General features: G+C 42.0%; 1 protein-coding gene across 2 annotated transcripts in view; it reads right to left on the minus strand.

Annotated features, from left to right (window-relative positions):
- Window positions 1–21,685, minus strand: part of RPGR (retinitis pigmentosa GTPase regulator) — a 92,979-nt gene that overhangs the window by 39,628 nt on the left and 31,666 nt on the right. For both annotated transcript variants that reach the window (XM_074968812.1, XM_074968820.1), the window contains exons 8-13: window positions 15,607–15,762; window positions 14,927–15,051; window positions 13,569–13,751; window positions 5,796–5,982; window positions 4,824–4,933; window positions 194–259 (exon numbers count right to left, since the gene is read on the minus strand). In XM_074968812.1, coding sequence (XP_074824913.1) covers window positions 194–259; window positions 4,824–4,933; window positions 5,796–5,982; window positions 13,569–13,751; window positions 14,927–15,051; window positions 15,607–15,762 — 827 coding nt within the window. The remainder of the gene's footprint in view (window positions 1–193; window positions 260–4,823; window positions 4,934–5,795; window positions 5,983–13,568; window positions 13,752–14,926; window positions 15,052–15,606; window positions 15,763–21,685) is intronic.

Raw genomic sequence — 21,685 nt, forward strand, 5'->3', positions numbered from 1 at the left:
TGCAAGCTCAGGGTTCTACCAAGTGGAGCCGTTTGCAGGATCCAGGCCTAAACGTTTAATGTAGGAAGCAGTCTATGGAAATTGAGGTTTACTTTATGAGAGTTAGGAGCGAAAAAGAGAAAGGAAAAAAAGACGGCGCCCTATGAAGAGAGTTATACATTTTCTACATTTCAAACATGATTAATTACAGTACCTTTTGTTTTTGAACTGGTGTTAATTTTAAGGACTGGTCACTGGGATTCAGTCTCATCATATGTGTCTGAAAAGAATGAGGATACAAATTAAAGAATGAAATGTAAATTAATGAATAAAAGTGAGTTAAATAAGAATGATACCTTATTTACATTTAATACGTTTCTTCAGAGGATCTAAAACATTTCCCAAAACATTAACCCTGTCAATTAAATTGTAATTAAAACTGCTGTGAATAAATGTATTCTATTGTTCAATTATCAATATACTAAATCCATCACACCATTTAAAAATGATAAGCTACAAGATGACATTTAAGAGGTCTCCAGTATATTCACACTGGGCTCATTCAGGTGATCTTAGGATAGAGGGGACACTTTTTTGTATTTAAAAAAAAAAATGGGTGCCTAAAGTTAGGCTTCCAAATCAGTGGCTTAATTTTAAATGTCTTGAGCACAACACAGCTCCCACTGTTTTTCACTATGAATTCCTGGATGCTAAGCATATTTGAAAATTCAGGCCACTGACTTATGTGCCTAGATATAGACTTAGGAGCCTAATTTCAGACATACACTTTTTAAAATCTTGGCCAGGAAACATTCAAGTCCTATACATCTAAGAAACTACAGAATAGGATATTAATTTCGCAAGCATTCAAAATTCTAATGCACGCTAAAAGAAGAATAAAGATTGATCTATGGGAGCTTATACCACCACACTGTCTTGCAGACAGTAGTAAGATAGCAATTTCTGAGATAATACCGTTTAATGGAACAGAAGCCCTAATAAACCAAAGTTTCTTGTGTTCAAACAGTCACTAACATGAAACTTAATGATTGCGTCTAACCTGATATGTATGGTATGTGTCACAGGGCAGCATGGACCTTTAGGGAAGATGAAGGCTTGGTGTAACCTGAGACTAATTAGCGGCCTCCCAAGAGAACGGTTTGAAGGCAGGGATCAGGTGATAGCCTGCAGATAAAAGGCCAGCAAGCAGCTCAGTTGAGGGAGATCTTGCAGGGAGCAAAAAGGTCCTGCAGGAGATACAAGATCAAAGACTACCAGAGGAGGGTCTCTCCACACCAGCCACCAGGCTGGAGCCGGATGCAATAAGGGGAGGGGCAGAATCCTTAAGAGGAAAAGGCGTGAAGAAATGCCAGGCAGCAAGACCTGGGTTTTGCAAAAGAACTGTTGAGCCCAACAAAGATGTGAAGAAACTGTCGAGTCAGGGAAAGACGTGTTTTCATTTAAGACGAAAGCTGCAATTTCAACTGTGATGTTTTACAAATTAACCCCCACATTTATTTGATTTCCAAGAGTCACAATGCAGTTTTGAGAACACCACACGGGGAAACTGAGGCAGTGTCAGGGTCCAAAACAGCTACAGCATGGTATCATGAAATATGTGAACATCTTAATACCACTACGCACACAGATTGAGGAAAGAGACTGCAAAATTACCATTTTTAGCAAACAGTTCAATTCAGCTTTTAATGAACCAACAGTTCGCCATTCTGTAGCCAACTATAAGTATACTTTGAAGCCACCCTCCATGCATCACAGATGTCTGACCACTAGTGTAGTGCCTTTTTTACTTAAATATGAAAAGGGGGGGGATCCTCATTTTCTCCCATGGTCACAATCAATTCTCTTTTAGAAAGGAAATCTGTCACCGCTGCAACAAGATCAATCTCCAATTGAATGGCAGTAACTAACACCTAATCCCATGATCAGAACCATGTACAGAACTGCTGATTTTCCCCTGAACCAACAACATTTTAGTTTCTAAGAGAGATTTTTAAAAATATAAATACCCACATATCCTTTCTACTAACACCATCAAAAAAACACCACCAAGGCTTTTCATGCCTTTGGGGCCCACAAAAAACAGTCACTGCTGCCATTTAGAATTGGAGTAGCTGGTGCTGTAAACAGATAATTTAGCACCAGGAAGAATAATAGTTTCTATTTCCATCTTGATACATTTTCCTGAAACAGATATCTTTTCAAAACGTTATTTAAAAATATATTTCTACTACTTCTATATCAGTCTCTTAACAGAAAAGTATTTCTGAATTTGTTCACAACCCAGTATACAAAAAAAAAAAAAAAAAAAAAGTGAAAATATGCCTGGCATACAGACAGTACAGGATGAATGCAAGATAGTTTAAAGAGATTTCTTCATGTGTCAGTAAATTCTTCAAGACCTATTTTAATTTGTATATTTGGCAATTTTTACACCAAATATGTATGGAGTATTTTCACCATTCTTTTACAAATATGGTATATTTAAAAAAAAAGTAAACCTCTCTCTCTTATTCCATTGCTACTATATCTAATTTGCTTTACAGAAGAAATTCCCAAAATATTATCTGTGGAGCACTATTGGGGGAAAAAATTATTTTATTTTTTAAATATTTTTTCTTTTTTTGTATGTAAATGACTAGACTTTTTAAAAAATTTTAAATGATTAAATTAGCAAGGAACTCTGGCCAAACTAATAATGGCTCCTGCAAACCACTGCATCAACCAAAGCACATTTAGGAACATAGGTACAGTATGTTCACTATGGCACCAATTCTGCCCAGCACTTAAACATATGCTTAAGTCCCCTGAAGTAAAAAAACTACACTATTGCCTCTCCATAATGCTGATCTGGATTCACCAATTCCTAAACAATGGATGGGGCTGGGACATGCTCTAGCGTGCCTGGATAGGATAGGCAAAGATATGTAGGTGATACATTAAAAATTATTTTAAAACCCCCCCAAAACTATTATGGCAACATGTTTTAGGGTTGTGAAATACTCAAATGCTCCATATTTGGGATCCTTTCTTTAATCTCCTCCACCTGTATCAAAAAAGCTGTGCCAGGAGCATATTAAAAAAAAAAAAAAGGTAGAATCCTCTGTCTTCCCTCTGCATAGTAATGTTGTCACATGACAAATTATAACAAGCTGTAGCCTTGAACAATGGCAGCATGAAACACTCACTGTGTGATGAGAATTAGTGGTACACAAAATATTTTATACCAATACCACTTGAACAAACTTTTTGTAATAAAAAAAATATCCAAATATTTTCAAAGATGAAATGAGAGGTCAGCACATTTCAAGCATCTCTATAGTAGTCCTCAGGATTAAGGGACCTCATGTGAAAAACCAAGACTGTCCTGGTAAAACAGGGATGGCTAGGTGTCTTGATCAGGTGCGGGTGTTTGAACAAAAAGAATGACGGGCTGACTATAAAACAGTGTCTTCCTGTCATCAGGGACACAAAATTTTTCAGATATATGCAAAAGCAACAGCCTGATGACTGCTGTAATGGGGTGCCTACCCCACACAGGCATAGAAGGGGTTAACCAGGCCCTGCCACAGATGAAACAATGGAGGTGTCTTCCGAGTGGACCAGAGAGGCTGCATGAAGCACAGCCAATCAGGGAGGAATTGTTGGGAGCAACCAATCCAGGCCTGGCAGGCTTAGATAAAAAAAGAGCTGCAGGACAGAACAGGGGCAGTTGCTGCTGGGAGCCCAGGGAGTAAGGAGTGCATCCCTGGAAGGCTGAGAGAACTGTAAGCACCTTGGACAGAACAGTGGCTGGCTACTGGGACTGAGCAGTTGAGTGCCCTGAGGTGAGGGTGAAGGAAGTGCTGGAACCACGGGGAAGTTGACCAGGGAAATAGAGCAACATTGACAGAGGTTACAGTGGAGCAGCAGGAAGCTGCTATTTATCGTATTCCTGGATTGGGGCCTGGAGTAGTGAGCAGGCTCCTGTCCCCCTCACTTGCCACTGGGGAAGTGGCTGGACTGTTGGACAGAGATACCCAACCTGCAACACCTCCCCCACACCAGAAGGGGGAAACCCAGATGGTGACATGGATGGAGGGTTGAGTTGCAAAGAGGACGCTGCAGTTCTGGAAGCGAAGAGAGGAGCCGTATGTGGGAGCAGAGACAGATTGCCAGTGTGCAGGCCTGGGTGGGGACATGGGTGTTGGCCTTGAGCTAATCCCCAGCACGACTGGGAGGAGGCGGCAATCTGGCTATGAGGGCCGCACCCCGTGACAAGCTCCTATGATGAATCAATTAGGAAAAAGAAAAAGCGAGAGGTTCACATATAGACACCAGTGAGTATGGTTATCACTACCAATCTTCAGCCTTTGCAACTAAGATGGCTAGTACATTTTAGCAGGGCTCTGTGCAGTTCTTGCTTAGATGAGAATAAAGTTCATGCTACGATTTTATTTTTTGTTTTTATCTATTTCTTCTCTCTCTTTCTTGAATGAATGGCATCTGGTTTAAACACAATTATAATTTGGATGTAATTTTTAATATTCAAGGAACAAATGCCAATTGTCCATCCTGGGAGACATGAAAGGTCCTATTCTCTGAGGAGGAAAACAAAGAGGTGGAGTCCACTGACTCAAACATGCCAAGGACATAAAGGGATTGTGGTCCTTGTAGTAACAGATGCCCCAGACTGGGGTCTGTGCTGGCATAAAGGGAGCCCCTAGAACTTGGAGGTACCAAGGTGTGGTGACTACTTTTATTACAGCCATATCACAAACAATTTTACTGCTATGTTCTCCCTCAAAATGATTGCTAAGCCACAATTTTAGTAGTAGGTATTTTACCATATTTAGAACATCAGTTGTGTTTCCAAGGCTTCTGTCATCACTTTCCTTATCTGAATCTTCCTCTGTGGTACTTTCTTCAGGTTTATCTTTTTCCTGCTCCCGATCCTCTTAAAAATAAAACAAGAAAATAAAAAATATAAAGAATAAGTACAATAAATTGGAGCAGGTGATATATAGCAAGCCAAACATCACCCTTAAGTGGTAGGGAAGTATTATTATCCTTATACAGATGGTGCCTTAGCTCCCAGACATGCCCCAACCCCTAACCCCAGATGGCAGCTCCTCCACATGAGTTTAGGTTAAGACTAGGATGAAGTCTAGCAGACCAATGCATCCCAGGGCGTTGCAGGTCTCAGCTTGTATTTGCAGATTTTCAATGCAAAAGAGGCATCTGGAGCAAAGTTCCTTTTGGGTGAGCCTTTTAGTAATATTGTACTTCCAAGGAAGAAAGAATCTTGTGATTAAGGTACAGAATTGGGAAAGACCCAGGTTCTCTTCCTAGTTCTGCCACAGACACATGTAATGTCTTGGACAAGTCACTTAATCACTCCGTGCTGCGGTTTCCTTATTTATAAAATGAGGGTAACAATTACCTACTTTACAGGGCTGTTGTGAGGCTAAACTCATGTATGTTTGAGGTCTTTAGCTAGCAGGAACTATACATAAACAATAGCAGTTGTTTTTTCTTTCAATTAGCCCCCCCATGAAATCCTTAAACATCTTTTCCACAAAAGGGCTGTGGAGGGTGGGGAGGAACAGATTCCCCAGCCTAGCATAGGCACTACTTCCCAGCCCTTGTTTTTGTGCTCTCTGAGTCTGACCAGCCAACACTGGGTTGAGACACAGGTGTAGTGCTCAGTTGCAAGTTGTGAAGATCCCTTCTTCAAATGAGTGCTTCTCTCACAAAAGTACAAACAGTATATATGTAGCACTTGGAAGACAACAACGAACAGAAACATCATGTCTTACCTGTTTCGCAGTCCACAGTTGATTCAATGGCTTTATTTGTATTCGCTTCCGTTACATCAGGATAGTTTGTTGTGGGTAAACTGAGTGGGACAGTGTTGCTGGCAGCACGTAAAGAAGGTTTTAGGGAGCCTTCTCCCAATGGAGGTAATGTTCGCACCATTCGACAAAACTGTTCTGGAGATTTTTCCTTAAAAAAAAATATTTGAGAAAATGTTGAGAACATTCTGAGGCTGATAAGAGAATATCACCTTCTCATACTTTAATTACAGTATTTGCTTAGCAAATACTGTAATTAAGTATGATAAAAGCTGTTTGTACATGTCAATTATTTACAGTCCTAAAAAAATGGACAGGTATATTAAGCTGATGCTTTCCGCACAATAGTCAAATAATTGTGCAATATCTTAAAATAAGCAACAATAAAAAAAGCTTCCATTATGATTTTAAAAGAATGAGAGTTTATTTAATCCACAATTTAAGTACATAGAATATTTTCCCTTTATTTTGTATTTATCTACATTCTGTAGAATGGAAACTGGATTTCAAAATTCAAAGGTATCAAAAGGGCACAATCTCCTTCAAGGGATATATCTTTTTAATATTAAACTAAAGGTAATTTGAACAGGTCAAAATTCAAAGGTTCGCACATTTCTACACTCTTTTCAAATGTAAGAATCTGTAGAAATATTATAGTATGTTTCATTACATTATACATAATAAAAGCATCAGAGCTTAGCATAAACAAAGCTTGGAAGCTAGTTTCTGAAGAAAAATGGGCTTGTGTGATTTCCTGTTTCTTCATGATGTATAAAGAAGGCCGGAGAAGTTTCTCCTCCCCAATGCTAACCTCATCCCCTTTTTCTTTTCCTGTTTTTTATATTATAAATTCAAGTGTTCTCTACACTGTTTTTTTTCCCCCTGTAAGACACTATGGACAACTGGAGAACTGGTGGTTTTATGACACCACAGACGTCAAGGAAGCAAAACCTTATTACTTAAGAGGAAGTAATTTTTATTCAGGTTAAGAAAACAAAAACCAAACACCTATTTAACTCACACATTAGATAAACAGCCAAGAAATCGCCTAATTTACTGCTCAGGGGCCTCCAAAGGAAGCCTCTGGGAAAACAGGGAAGGTGAGATTCGACATTCCTGATATCTCTAAAGAGAGGAACAAAAAGCAGCAGGCTCTTAGACATTGTTAAATTTCAGGCCTCTACAGATCATAAAAAAGCAAAACAGGGCAATTACCCATTTTTCCCCCATCATCAAATAAGAGGAGGTTACTCACCTTATGCAGTAACTGAAGTTCTTCCAGATGTGTGTCCCTGTGGGTGCTCTACGTCAGGTGTGCCTGTGCCCTGCACCTTTGACTGGAGATTTTGATGGTAATGCCCGTTCAGCCCGCACATGCGTCCTACACATCCTTCTGCCCCACACTCAAGTTATATGGGGCTGCACAAGTGAATCACCCTCAGTTCCTTCTCCACCGTAAAGTCCCACCAGAGAGACTCCAAAGCAGAAAGGAAAGAGGGCAGGTAGTGGAGCACTTACAGAAACACACGTCTCAAAGAACTCCAGTTACTGCACAGGGTGAATAACCTCTCCTCCTTCAATTAGTGTCCCTGTGAGTGCTCCACTTCAGGTGACTCCTAAGCAGCACCCCCTAAGGAGGCAGGAGGTTAAGAGCAGAGGAAAGAACTGCATTGCCTACTGCAGCATCTGATCTTGCAGCAGGAATGAAGGCATAATGGTTAGAAAAAGTATGAACAGAGGACTATGTTGATGCTCTACAGATCTCTGCAACTGGTATAACTTTAAGTAAGGCTACGGATTTTATATAGTGCTCTTATGGAATGTGCTATCATTCCTGAAGGAGACTGAACCTGAGTTTGGTTGTAACAGACCTTAATACAGCTGGAGATCCATTCTGATAACCTTCTGTTTCAAAATTACCAATCCCCTGTTTCTGTCTGCAATGGATACAAGCAATCTAGATCTAAACAGCCTGGTCCTAGCTAGATAAAAGGCTAATACCCTCCTAACATTTAGGATATAGAATATAGCTTCCTGACGTCAATGTGGTTTGGCAGGGGAGTGGGGGGAAAGAGGAGATAAATAGTTTAATATGAAATTCTGATGACACCTTAGGTAAAAATCTTGAAAGGGGCTGCAGGACACTTTGTCTCTGGTGAATACCATAAATGGGGAGTCTGCCATTAAAGCCCTCAGTTCTCCAACCCTGAAGGCAGACATGATGGCCACCAGGAAAGCTGTCTTAACTGATAAATTTAATAAAGAACACACAGCTAGTGGCTCAAAAGGATGTTTCATGAGGCAATTAAGAACTAGGTTCAGGTCCCAGCTGGAAATAATATCTCTGATTTGAGGGGAGAGATCCAATAGACCTCTTAGGAATCTTGCCATGATTGGGTGAGTGAAGACTGGTAAAAAAAACCCTATGGATAAAGTGAAAAGCTGTTATTGAAGCTAAGTGGACCCTAATGGAATTCACAGAAAATCCTGATGTTTTCAATTCCAACAGGTAATCAAAATACCATGGGAAGAGAAGAGTGAGTCCGTGAGATCTGAACGTTACACCAAAGATGATATTTTCATTTCAGGAGGTAAGTATTTCTTGTAGATTTTTTCTACTATCTAATACAGTGCTCTTCACTATTTTTGAAGTGGGAGCCACTTTAGCAAAAAACTTTCAATGTAAGAGCCACATCAACTACTAAATTAACACACTGCTCACTGACCTTAATAATGTAATGTTACAGAGCCACTCGTAACTAAAACAAAGTCTACTTGTACAATAAAACAATACTCCTTTTATAAAAATAATAACCAGAAAAATATATGGAATTAAAAAGGCACCTATGCGAGTAAACTTTTTGAGAGCAGAATAATGCAAAACTTACTTTAAAAACTGGATGAGCAAAAGTGTGCCTGTTCCTCCTTGACTTTGTTCATGCAGTATTTGTAATCTGTCATCACAATCCTAGTAAGGCTGTCCAAATGTTCATTGGACCATATGTTCCTCTGTTTTCTTTTCACCCCACTGGCTGGGGGTGAGGGCTCTAGAGTGGAGCTGCGGATGAGGGGTTTGAGATGTGGGAAGGGGCTGCAGCCAGGGATGAGGGATTTAGGGTGCAGGAGGGGGCTCAGGGCTGGGGCCTCTCTCTCCCTGCCAGCAGGCAGCATGGAGCTTCAGGGGAAGGGATCCTCTCTCCCCCCTGCCAGCAGGCAGCACGGAACTCCTGGGGAAGTGCCCCTCTCACCCGTGCAGCAGCACGGAGCTCTGGGGCTGGGGGGAGAGCTCTGGGGCTGGGGGGAGAGCCCCACAGCAGCCCCGCAAGCCACAACTTGCTCCCTCCGCAGTTCCTGCCCACACCCTACCTCTCTCCTCTCCAGGTCCCTGCTGCATGGCCCTTTAGAGCTGCTGCATGGCTATTTATAGCCTGCTGTGTGGCCGCACAGCTTAGAGGGAACTTAGTGAGCCGCACTTAGGGTCGATGGGAGCCACCACTGGCTCGCGGGCCCTGCAATGAAGAAAACTGATCTAATAAAACATGTTGTTCTTCTGATGAACAGGATATCTCTACTTCAGAGAACCTTTGAGGAACCATACTTGAAGCCTCAGAATCTGCTGGTTGGGGTCAAGTGTTTAACCAGCATCCTGAGTCAGCAGACGAGAAATGACTGGAAGATGCTATGGAGAACAAGAGTTGTGTCTATTTAGACAGGGATCCCAAACTTGTCTCAGTCACACTGGTGCAAGCACTATCAACCTTGCCTGATCTTGTTGAGAACCTTCAACAATAACGGTGTCAATGGATAAGCATAGAGAAGACCCCTTGTCCATGAAATGAAAACAGTGTCTCCTATGGGCTAGGGACTGAGACCCCTCTGGAGCAATACTTGATGCATTTTGCATTGGCTGCTGTTGCAAACAGATCAAACTCTGGGAACCCTCAAGCTATGAATACTGTGTCAAGGACTCAAGAGTCCAGTTACCAATGGTAATTTAGGAAGAAATCTTTGCTGAGGTCATCTGCCATGGTATTCTGATTATCAGGGAGGAAAGAAACTGCAATGACTATCTGGTTGGCTATGCACCAATGCCAGAGTTTTGATCACTTCAGCACAGAGATGGGGCATGTGATCCTCCCTGACGATTGATATAGTACGTGTATTCCACATTGCCTGTCATTATCTTTTTGACCACTCTCAATTCCAGACAATTGATGAGGAGGAGGAGCTGCTCTTGTAGTGACAATTTGTCCTGTATCTTCTGAGGTCCCAGATGTATCCCGCTACCCAACATTGAAGCATCTGGCATTATCATTATGGTAGGAGGATGCTAAAAGAACACAACACCTGTACAGGTTTTGGTCAGGTCCTTCAATCAGTTGAGTGACCACAGAACCCACTGGGGAACAGACACTAACCTGCCTAGAATGTGCTTGCTTGATTTGTAAACCATTCAAAGCCATCCAGGGAGACCTCGGAAATGTAATCTGGCACGTTGCACTACAAAGACACAAGCTGACGTGTGCCCCAGCAGTCGATGACAATCTCTTACTGTTACTTGAGGACTGCCATGAATCCTTGAGATAAGACTCAGCACGAGATAGCTGCTGGAAGAGACGCATGTTCTGCCTGTCACTGCATCCAGGCAAGCTCCTATGATGTCTAGATACTGTACTGGAGTCAAAACAGACTTTGAGGCTGAGTTGAAGGCCCAGGCTGTGGAACAGAGAACACGTCATCTTTACAGCCACCAACACTTCCTGATAAGATCTGCCCCAATCAACAAATCATTCAGATACGGGGAAATGACCCAGAAGACGTAGGTGGGTGGCAACTACCACCAGAATCTTTGAGAATAACCTGGAGCAGAAGATAGCCTGAAAGGGAGCATGTGATATTAGTAAGTGTTTGTTGTTGATCAGAAAATGAAGAAACCTCTTATGTGAAAGGTGAATAGCAACATGAAAATGTGTCTTGTAGGTCAAGAGTCACAAATCTTGGTTTCCTGGCCAGGGGCTCAGATGATCTATGGTAAGTTGAATTGAGGGCTGGGCATGATCTTTGTGCGCTCTGAGACCTACTAAATCTCCTCTTATTTACAGACATATAAATCAGGATCTCAGCATGGCTTTCAAGTCCTTTAAAATGTGGAAAGATGTACCCATTGAGTCTGCAAAGAGCTTGTGAATATCAAAGGGAAGGTCCTCAATGGTACTCTGGACCTCTCCTGGGAAGCCTTACAGCAGCCCAAGACATTTTTCTCAGACTGTGCTGGAGTATCTGAAGCATCCAAGGAGACCTGGAGCAATGCCTTTGCTAGGAGCTAACCCTCTTGAATAATGACCTTAATTGGTCACAATGTTTCTCTGGCAGATGATCAATAAAGGAATTAAATTTGTTGCAATTCAAATAGGCATACTTCACCATGAGCACCTGATGGTTTACTATTCTAAAGTGAAGTGTGGCTGAAGATTTATGGCCAAAAAGATAGCACTTCTTGTGGTCCTTGCTGTACGGGGTGGACTTTGAGCTATATTGTTTGCCCCATTCATTAGCAGACTTCACTATGAGAGAATTTGGCACTAGGTGAGAAAATAGAAATTATGATTTCCTGGAAGAGACATAATACTTTTTATCCACCTTCTTGCGGATAAGCAGTGCAGTAGCTGGGGTTTGCCAAATGGTCTTAGCAGGTTCCATAAGAGCTTTGTTGACCGGAATGGCAATCCTCAAGAATTTTGACATAGGTAAAATATGTAGGAGTTTATGGTGTGACTTCTGAACTGTGTCTCATCAATTTCATCAGTTCCTGTAACTACCTGAAGTCATCTGCCAGAGAAGATAGTGGAGGCAACACAACCTCTTCAGACAAGGAGGAGGAAATATTTGTAAGAGGTGTTACCTCTTTGTCTGCCCTTGAGTCCAACTCCACAAAGGTTTCCTCCTCTGGCATTTATGGTGCCACAAGTGGTTGGGGAATGTACTCTTCTTTGCTCCCTTTGGTGGTGTGATAACTTCATCACATATTGTTGACAGAATGCCCACAGCTCCCAACAAGGCCACTGGAGGGGGGGGCATATGGGATAGGTGGAGGCAACCATCTCTCTTCTTGCCACATGGGTGTCCTTTGAGGTCTATCCTCCTCCAATACCTCAGTGTAGGAGAGGCAGCAATGTGTTCTAGAGTAGACAGGGGAAGCCTGTACTGAGATTTGAGAGTCCTAGGACTCCTTTTCAACATATCCAAGTGGGGAGGAGGGAAAATAACTGTTCTGCTTGTGTTGTAAACGAGGGTGAGTATGATATTCTAGATGATGGGGGTCAGTGACCAAGTAAATCTTGAGGAGGGTAACCCCCAGTACCAGTTAGCAGAGGAGTGTCTGACTCTGAAGATACTAGATGATCCTTAGAGTATCTAAATTCTTGCGGTACTAATGGCATCAACGACAGGCCCAAGCAAGAACCTGTGGAGGACAGCTTCAGTACTGATGTAGCTGGCACCAAGTGCTTGGCATGGGAATGAGTAGACTCCAATTATACCAGTCAAGCAGTCTTCAGTATCACAGACTTCTAAGTGGCCGGCACCAACTGATGTTCAGGGATGAGACTAGAATTCTTCTTGGAAGAGTGTCTATAGCTCTGGGTATGATACCTGAGTTCGGTAAGGAGTTTATCTTTGAGGACTGACTCCTTGAAGCTGTCTTCCCTGTCTTTGCAGTACCGGAATCACTTGGACCCTGCATGATACTCCTCTGGGGACCTGAGGTCTTCGTAGCCTTCTTGTGCACCAGTGACTGAGACCTTCTCAGAGATTTACTCTTTATTTCTTTCTGAATAGATGCGGATGTCAAGGCTACCTTTGCTGAGGTCTTTGGTGCCATAGATGCAATCAGTGCCATGATATTGCCTCCATCTCTGTCGACCTCCAGTGACCAGGATATTGATGTGGATGGGGCACAAGCTGTTCTAGGAGATCTGTATACAGGGTGGTCTTCCTCCTCTGGATCTGAAGCCAGTTTTAAGGCTTGCTCCATCATCAGGAGTTTAAACTTGATCTCCCTATTTTTTTAGGATCTATCGTTGAAGGAAGTGCAGATTATGTACTTACTGGGAAGATGAGTATCTCACAAACAATGGAGGCACTGAGAATGCCTGACTGGGACAGCCTCGCAGCAATAGAGGCACCTTTTAAATCCCGGGGAACCTGGATTACCCAAGCAAAATAACAAAAAATGACCCCTAAATAGGGAAATCTTTCCCATCAATATTTTTTTTAAGAGAAAGGAAAAGAAAAAAGGAAACAACTGTTCCAACAACTACAAACACTATAAAATAATTAACTACATACTAATTAACTAGCTGCTAAATAATAAAGAGAACAGGCATACAGAAGCCACTGTCTCAGGCTGAAGCCAGTTGAGAAGGAACTGAGGGCAGTTTGTCTGCATAGCCCCATCCAGCCTTGCTGCAAGGCACAAGGATGTATGGAGCACATGCATGGGCTGAATGGGCACTGTTACTAAAATCTCCAATTAAAGGTGCAGGCACACCTGAAGTGGAGCCCTCACAGGAACATTACTCAAAGAAGAACCTTGAAATACAAACATTTATTTCAAAGAGGGATATTTATCTGGTGAGTGTAAGTTATAATTTAAATTTTTTTTTAAAAAAAGTCTTTTTTCCTGTAAAAAATCATGAAAACTTAATAAATGTCAGAAATAGTTAGCTCTGAATTTACCCTCTCTCTCCGCCGCATTCGAGCCGATAACGTTCTCTGCAAGGTGTTAGTTACTAATGAATCACCACCCAGTTTAGAGATAGTAGCAGCCAAACAGTTTTCACGTAAATCTTCGTGTATTTCTTCAGACCCTTTAGGCCTTGGAGTGGCAAAAACTAGCATATGACAGCCACCGCAAGCAACCTACAGTGTAAACACAAAAGGATCTCATCGACTTGCATTCATCTTCTGGACCAACGACTAAGAAACAGGTTAGAAGATCCAAATGTTTTGCTCCACACTAAGTTACAGATTTCAGTATGATAAAGTACAAACTGTAATCACTGATGTTTAAAATATGTAATGGATTGAAACTTTTTAAATACAATATATTGTAAAACCGAATAAAACTAGCCAACTCTCTAGAAGCAAGCAACAAATTCTGCATCAGTTTTCAAAGGAGTTTAGTAAATCATTCTGAAGTTAGCCAATATGACATATACACAATGTTACCATCTCTTGAAAACTACCACTAGTCTCATAATATTTGATGTTTTATTTAGAGCCCTAGCCAATCTGGGAGACAAAGTTATTACATGAGAATCTCAACTTTCTTTTTTTAAAAAAGTTTCTAGCCCACATAGCTGTAGAGAAAAGCTTGAAAACATGACCCAAGTGGCATGTTGATGGCCCAAAAAACAGAAGCAAATAAAAAGAACTCAAAATGGTTTTGGTTTTGTTTGTTTGTTTAATTGATCTTTTGGGGCCTGACTCAATTTCTGAATGTTTGGAGCTAGCATTACAGCAATTTTCCTCAATACCAGCAGAAAGACTAAAACACTAACCTAAAAGAACAATATTTCCTCTCTTTTCTCATCACGTTCGGAGTAAAAAACTAATCACATTTTCATTTGATTAAACTTTTGTAAATAACCTACATTATAAATAATCTGTGATATTAAAGTGATATATACCAGGCGGTTTAGGTCCACACACTGGGTAGAAGGCTATTCCTAAAACTAAAACTACCAAAATGTTTAAAAAAAAATTTGTCTGAAATTTATGGATTCCTTTGAAGTGTTTGCAACCTAAACATTGCAATGTTGTGAAAGCGCATAACAATCTGAAAGAAAAACTGACTAGTCTATTTTTATGGTCCAAACCGATCACAGAGCAAGAAGTGAAGCAGCAGAATGAGAAGTGGTAAATAAAACAAAACATTTTAACATTCTTTCAGTATTAATCTACAGTATTAATAAAATACTATAAGGGTTAGGGTTGATTTTAAACGGTCAGATTTCCTTTAATAAGATATGAAATGATTTTATAAAGTATAAGCATTTCAAAGCTTGAGAAAAAAGAACAAAGCAAAGCCTTACCAAACAGACTGTAAACTTCAAGAAATTAGAACATAAGGTGGGTATGAATTGATTAGTAAAATTCTCTTCTCCAAGTCCTAATTTGCCGTGTCGTCCATCTCCAAAAGTAAACATAAGGCCGTTGTCTACATGGAAAAAGAAACATGTTACTAATGTAGAAGGTGCATTAAAAGCACATGACAAAACTGTTATAAGAGTAGAATTAAATACATTTTGAAAGCAAGGTGTATTTCATTTTCAAAAATTGAATCTGAACAAAGATTTGTATGATTTTTAAACTGCTGAATATGTTTCCAGAAGATAAATACATTTTCAGACAAAAGTATTGTCTGGGATTGTTAGTCTAGATAACCAAAAAATGAAATACTAATAAAAAATACAATACAACTGTATAGCAAAACTGAGACTCATGCATGAGTGTCAGGGAGGACTTTGTGAGGCTACAGCTTCCTTAAGAGGCAGCGTGGTCTACAGGAATAAGCATATACAGAAAGTCAAAAACAGAATTCCTAAATTCCAATCTGGCTCTTCCACTGACCACTGGATTGGGCAGTCACTTAACCTTAAATGAAATCTGCATGTTTTCCTCACTGTGCTCATTTTATAATAAACAAATTCCATATCATAAATGATAATACTTTATCATTTTAAGTACATTTCAGAAGTTTCAGCATACATACCTGCTATTACAGCTGTATGATTTTCCCCACATGCAATGTTACATATTTTATGCCTCTTCAGATGTTCCACAGCCTTTGGTGCCGACGTTTCAAAAATAAACGTACCATGTCCAAGTTGCCCATATTGTCCAAGGCCAAAGGTATATACATCTGTTTCTGAAAATTGTACATGGAAAGTAAACAAACAGTTAATATGTCCTATTTATGACCTCCCCACTACTGGCAAAACAGAAATCAAATCACACTCCAACTTTATGAAAAAAAGTTTTACATTTTATCAATTCATAAAGTGTAATCACAATGAAAGAGAAAAATCAAAAGGAACATGACATGAAAAAACCACCCTCCGTCCGAAAGATTTAACTAAACATATAGAACAGTGGTTCCCAAACTTGTTCCGCCACTTGTGCAGGGAAAGCCCCTGATGGGCCCGGCCAAGGGATGTACTGGCCGCCGCTTCCAGCAGCTCCCATTGGCCTGGAGCAGTGAATCGTGGCCAGTGGGAGCCGCAATCGGCCGAACCTGCGGACACGGCAGGTAAACAAACCAGCCTGGTCCGACAGAGGCTTTCCCTGCACAAGTGGTGGAACAAGTCTGGGAACCACTGATATAGAAAATAAACTGGTACGAGCTGCTACATATTTTGTTTCATGGCGTACTTGCAAAATAAGCTATTGACTAAATGCACATGTGAAAGTCAGCCAATGAAAATTATACAATGTTATATATTACAGCTGAGGTCAACACAAGCCCACAATTATTTTAAAAAAATCATTATGTATATTTTCCTCTTCAACAGCTTACTCTTGAACTTCTTGCCATATGCAAAACTCTATTATGTACGATCCAGATCTTTGCAGGTCTGGTATTGCTTAAACATTAAAAAACACTGACAATGTTGTTATTGCAGTGTATCTGGAGACTCCAGGCTTAATTTTCCTCTTCATATACATTATCCATACAACCACCAGCAGGTGTAAGGAACATTTGCTTTTAGAAAGTTTCTCTCTGTTCAAGAATCAAGGTCATTCAGATGGCAAGGTTACATTCAGCAGCTAAATAAAAGCATTTAAAAATAGTTTTGATGTTTGCATATGTTGAAAATAGCTGACGATTTTTTAAGTGGAAGTAAAGGAGCCACACATCTCGCTACCAAGAGAAAGAGAGAACTCAAGACTTCTGAATGGAAGTGAGTATGTCTGAACGTACATTGTACTCCCACAGGAAATCAAACTTAAGTAGAAGTCACACTGCACACCAGCAGCAGGGCGACTAGGTGCCCTCCCACTTGCGGGGTAAAAGCCAGACTGCAGCACAGGGGCAGGAATTCCTCCTACCCACAGAGGTAGACGCCACACCATAGCACCAGAAGCAGGGCAAGCACAAGCTCCTCCCACCCCTGTGGAGGATGCCAGGCCATCACACCAGCCATCTATGTACAGTAACTGAATGCTTTTTTGCTGCATTCTCAGAGAAGCAATAAACTGGTAGCACATTTAAACACAAATCACACATTACATTTACTCCAGCGCTATCTCCCAACCACTCTCCCACCTTCATCTTGTCTCTATTGTGGGAGAAGAGGAGGGATGGGAAGAAAACAGAAGTAGAGCAGACCCGGCATTACTAGCCCAACATAGTCATTGACTTTAATTGCAACTTCAGGTCAACAAAGAATACAGGATCAGGCCTTGTAACACAAAGCTGAAAAAAAGAGTTTTCTGCTTACAGGATACCTTTTCCCCTCATCACTCTTTTAAAACAATTTTAAGGGTCACTTCTGCAAAATCAAAAGACCATGAAATATAAAGAGCAAGACTTTTTTTTTTTTTTAAGTATGCAGAATACTTTTTATAAAGTTATCTTCCTACTAAATTTAATATTAAAGCTCCCTCTGCTGGAAGATTCAGTGCTAGGAAAAATATCCAGAAAGGGATTGCTAACAAGTAAAGTAAAATAAGAAATCAGAAAGCGATCCCTCAATTCCAATTAACAGAAGAATAACTGATAGATACCTAGGCTTTCCATACGAAGTCTATATGAATACAGATTGTTCTTGAAGCAGATACTTTCTTTAGCCAGAACTGAAGTCTCACCCTCAATTTGGCAAATGGATTTCCCAGGATGCATGATGCCATAAATTCTAATAGCCTTAGCAACATTCAAATAGGTCGTGAAATTTCTCTGGAGACAAACAGACCTTTGTCATCCTTGCTCTGATGAACATAATGAGTTTAAGTGAAGTTGGATGTTTTATCATATTTTTCACTAAATCTAAACCGAGGTATGGAACATACTCTTCTCTAAGGCAATTTAAGCCTCTTTGAACATCTGTGCTTTCAGCAGTCAGTTGCCATGGAAGGAGAAAAAAAGAACGCACAGCTTTCTCAAGTGAGTTGCCACCACAGTAAAACATTTGCTAAAGAACATGGATGCAAAAGAAAAATCAAATACAGGTAATGATCCTCTCCAACACAGAAAATAAGGTATTTGCTGTGAGCAGTCTTTATGGAATACATAGAAACAAGAGGGTCAGGCAAACCATCCCTTAGATTTGTAATGCAATTATTGAGGCCAAGGCCACTATTCTGAATTTTCAGAGTGCTTGAGCCTATAATAGAAGATACCCCCCAAAAAAACCCAACGAAATAAAAACCACTAGGGCTAAGGAAGTATTCGGAACAGCATCTCTGTCTCTGATATGGCTGAGGAATCACTTCTGTTACTCTACTCGAGATAACCCTTCTCTATGACTAAATCCCTCAGCAGTTTCTAATGAACGGGATCCCTGTAAAGGGATGAGAAAAGGAGGAAGTTCTGGTCGAGTACAAAGGCATAGCAAAACTGTTCCAAACTATCTTGAACACTTACTGTTAGGACATGGTTCCATTGCATGCCACCAAAACAGAATAAAGATGGTCCCCTCCAAAACTTAGTAAAATGGGATAAGTTCAAGATCGTTTGAGTTAGGACTCAAGCATTGTGTTTGACAGCAGAAAAAGGCCCAAAGGTACAAGCAGCATAACTGTGCTTCTGACAATAGGGTTTTATATTTTTTCGAGCCAAAATAAGGTTTGAGATTTCTTCTCGCCAGTCTGGCTTTGGAGCAAGTTGAGAGGATTTGTGATATATGAAATATTTTTCTTAAAGAAGGTGGGTGGTTTGGCAAATGACCAAAGGCTTCAATCTTTTTTCTTCTCTATCACCTTATTTATGAAATCTCCACCTTTGTATACATGTCAATAGATACAGAAGAACACTTCCTCCAAATCTCACCTCAAAGTGGTAGCTGCGATTACAGATGAAGCAGTTGTAGCCAAAGAGTCCAGGTAGCTTTCACATTTTTGATTTGCTGTGATGGTGGCTAGAGGAAATGAAGGTGTAGGAGGACCATGATTCCTTATAGGAGCGCTCCATGACTCAAGATGAGATCCATGCAATCCCCGATGGCTAGAGATTTCTAGAAGGATCCAGGTTTGGTGTGAAACATGCAGGCACATTCCAAGAGTGTGTTTGCATAATGAGAGAGCTCAAAGGACAGCAATCCAAATATTACAAATATCCCTTCCCTATCCAGATTAGCCTATAACTCCTATTTACCTCTTCAACTTTGAATTTTAGGAGACCTTTGAAAATGAGCTCTGCATGCTGCCTTAATTTTGTCCTCAGGAAAACTAATTTTTCCCAGATCATTTTGGGCAGCTGAACTTCAGTTAATTCAATTATATTGCCCAATTCCTTTTTTCCTTGCTCGCTTCTTGCACCATAGTATATTCTGGCTTCACACAATGTTTGGTTTGCTTGATTGGGTATCATCTATAGGCAGTAGCAACACCATTAAGATCTTCAATAAAATCTATTCTATTTGCTGAACTTCTAAAAAGAACAGCATCACAGCTGACAATAAGAGTAGGGAATAAGGAGTTCGGTCACTTCTGCTCTCCCCATCCTGAGCCTGAAGAGAGAGACCTCAGAAATAGGTGGTAGAAGGCAGTTATTTGCATTCACGGCGTATTAGGAGTGATATGGGCCTTACTCAGCCTGCCAGTGGGGTGGGGGAACAGGGTATACTCAGGATCTGTTCCTTCATGCCGAACAGTGCACCAATAGTATCTGCTCACACACAGCTTCATAGCTGCTGTGCCCGTTATTCTTGCTTCATGTTCTTAAAGCTTCTTTATCATAAATCCTTAGAGACAGATGAGTTATACAAGAAGATCTAGATGATCTTGTAAACTGAACTAATAGAAATGGGATGAAATTTAATAGTGCAAAGTGCAACATCTTGCCTTTGGAGACTAAGCAACACGAATTTTTGTTATAAACTGGGAGGGCGTATCAATTGGAAGCGACAAAGGAGAAAGACCTGGGTGTACTGGTTGATCACAGGATGACTATGAGCCGTCAATGTGATGCAGCTGTGAAAAAGGCTAACGCACTCCTAGGATGCATCAGGCGAGGTATTCCAGTAGAGATGGGGAAGTGTTAGTACCATTGTACAAGGCACTGGTGAGACCTCATCTGGAATACTGTGTGAAATTCAGGTTTCCCAGATCATTTAGGAAAGATGAATTCAAACTGGAAAAAGTACAGAGAAGGGCTACTAGGATGATTTGAGGAATGGAAAACCTACCTTATGAGAGGAGACTCAAAGAGCTTGGCTTGTTTAGCCTAACCAAAAGAAGGCTGAGGGGAGATATGATTGGTCTCTATAAATACATCAGAGGGATAAACAACAGGGAGGGAGAAGAGTTATTTAAGTTAAGCATCAGTATGGACACAAGAACAAATGGATATAAACTGGCTATCAACAAGTTTAGGCTCGAAATTAGGCAAAGGTTTCTAAACATCAGAGAAGTGAAGTTCTGAAACAGACTTCCAAGGGAAGCAGTGAGAGCAAAAAACCTAACCGGCTTGAAGACCGAGCTTGATAAATTTATGGAGGGGATGGTATGATGAGATTGCCTACAAGGGCATGTAGCCAGTGGTGAGCTGGAGCTGTTAAATTTAGAAGCCCTTTTAGAACCGGCCAATAGTGGCGCCTTAGGCGCTGACTCCATGAGTGCTCCTGCCATGGAGCACCCAAGGGGAAAATCTGATGGGTGCAGAGCACCCACCGGCAGCTCCCCACCCCGCCCCCTGCCCCAGCTCACCTCTGCTCCACCTCCGGCTCCTCCCCTGAAAGCGCCGCCCCGCTCTGCTTCTCCACCCCCCCAGGCTTCTGCGAATCAGCTGTTTGCGCGGGAAACCAGGGCAGGCTGAGAAGCAGGCCGCGGCTTCCCACTCAGGCCCAGGGAGGTGGAGGTGAGCTGGGGCGGGGGGCACGAGGAGGGCCGCCCGTGCCCCAGCAGGTAACCCGGGGGGGCACGGAGGGAGGTGCTCAGGGGAACTGCTCACCTCTGCCCCCCTCGGCCTGAGTGTGAAGCCGCGGCCTGCTTCTCAGCCCTCCCAGGCTTCCCGCCGAACAGCTGATTCACAGGAAGCCGGGGGAGGGGGCGGAGAAGTAGAGTGGGGCAGCCCGTTCAGCGGAGGAGGCGGAGCCGAGCCGAGGTGAGCTGGGGCCGGGCGCGGGGTGGGGATCTGCCGGTGGGTGCTGTGCACCCACCAAATTTTCTCCGTGGCTGCTCCAGCCCCGGAGCACCCAGGGAGTCGGTGCCTAAGGCACCACTTTTGATGTGATCAGTGGGGGAGTGGCCGCTCCCCCCCCAGCTACACTCCCCCACTCCTAGGAGCCAGAGGGACCTGCCAGATGCTTCCTGGGAGCTGCCCCAGGTAAGCACCTCCGGGACTCCCCACCTCGCCCCCCAGCAGGTCCCTCTGGCTCTTAGGGGTGGGGTGGACACCCACTACAGTGGCTCACGAGACCCTCCTGCCCGGTTCTGGGGGCAGTCGGGGAAAGGAGAGGGGGGTGGATGGGGCACGGGTCCTGGGGGGGCATCAAGGAACGCGGGGGGTTGGATGGGGCAGGAGTCCCGGGGGGTGGGGGTGGGCAACGACCCCCTCGTGGGGTGAGGAGGGAACCCGTTGTTAAGATTTTGGCAGCTCATCACTGCATGTAGCTGATCTGCAACTGCTAGAA

The sequence above is a fragment of the Natator depressus genome, chromosome 1 (genome assembly GCF_965152275.1).
Source record: "Natator depressus isolate rNatDep1 chromosome 1, rNatDep2.hap1, whole genome shotgun sequence".
NCBI classification, from domain to species: Eukaryota; Metazoa; Chordata; order Testudines; family Cheloniidae; genus Natator; species Natator depressus.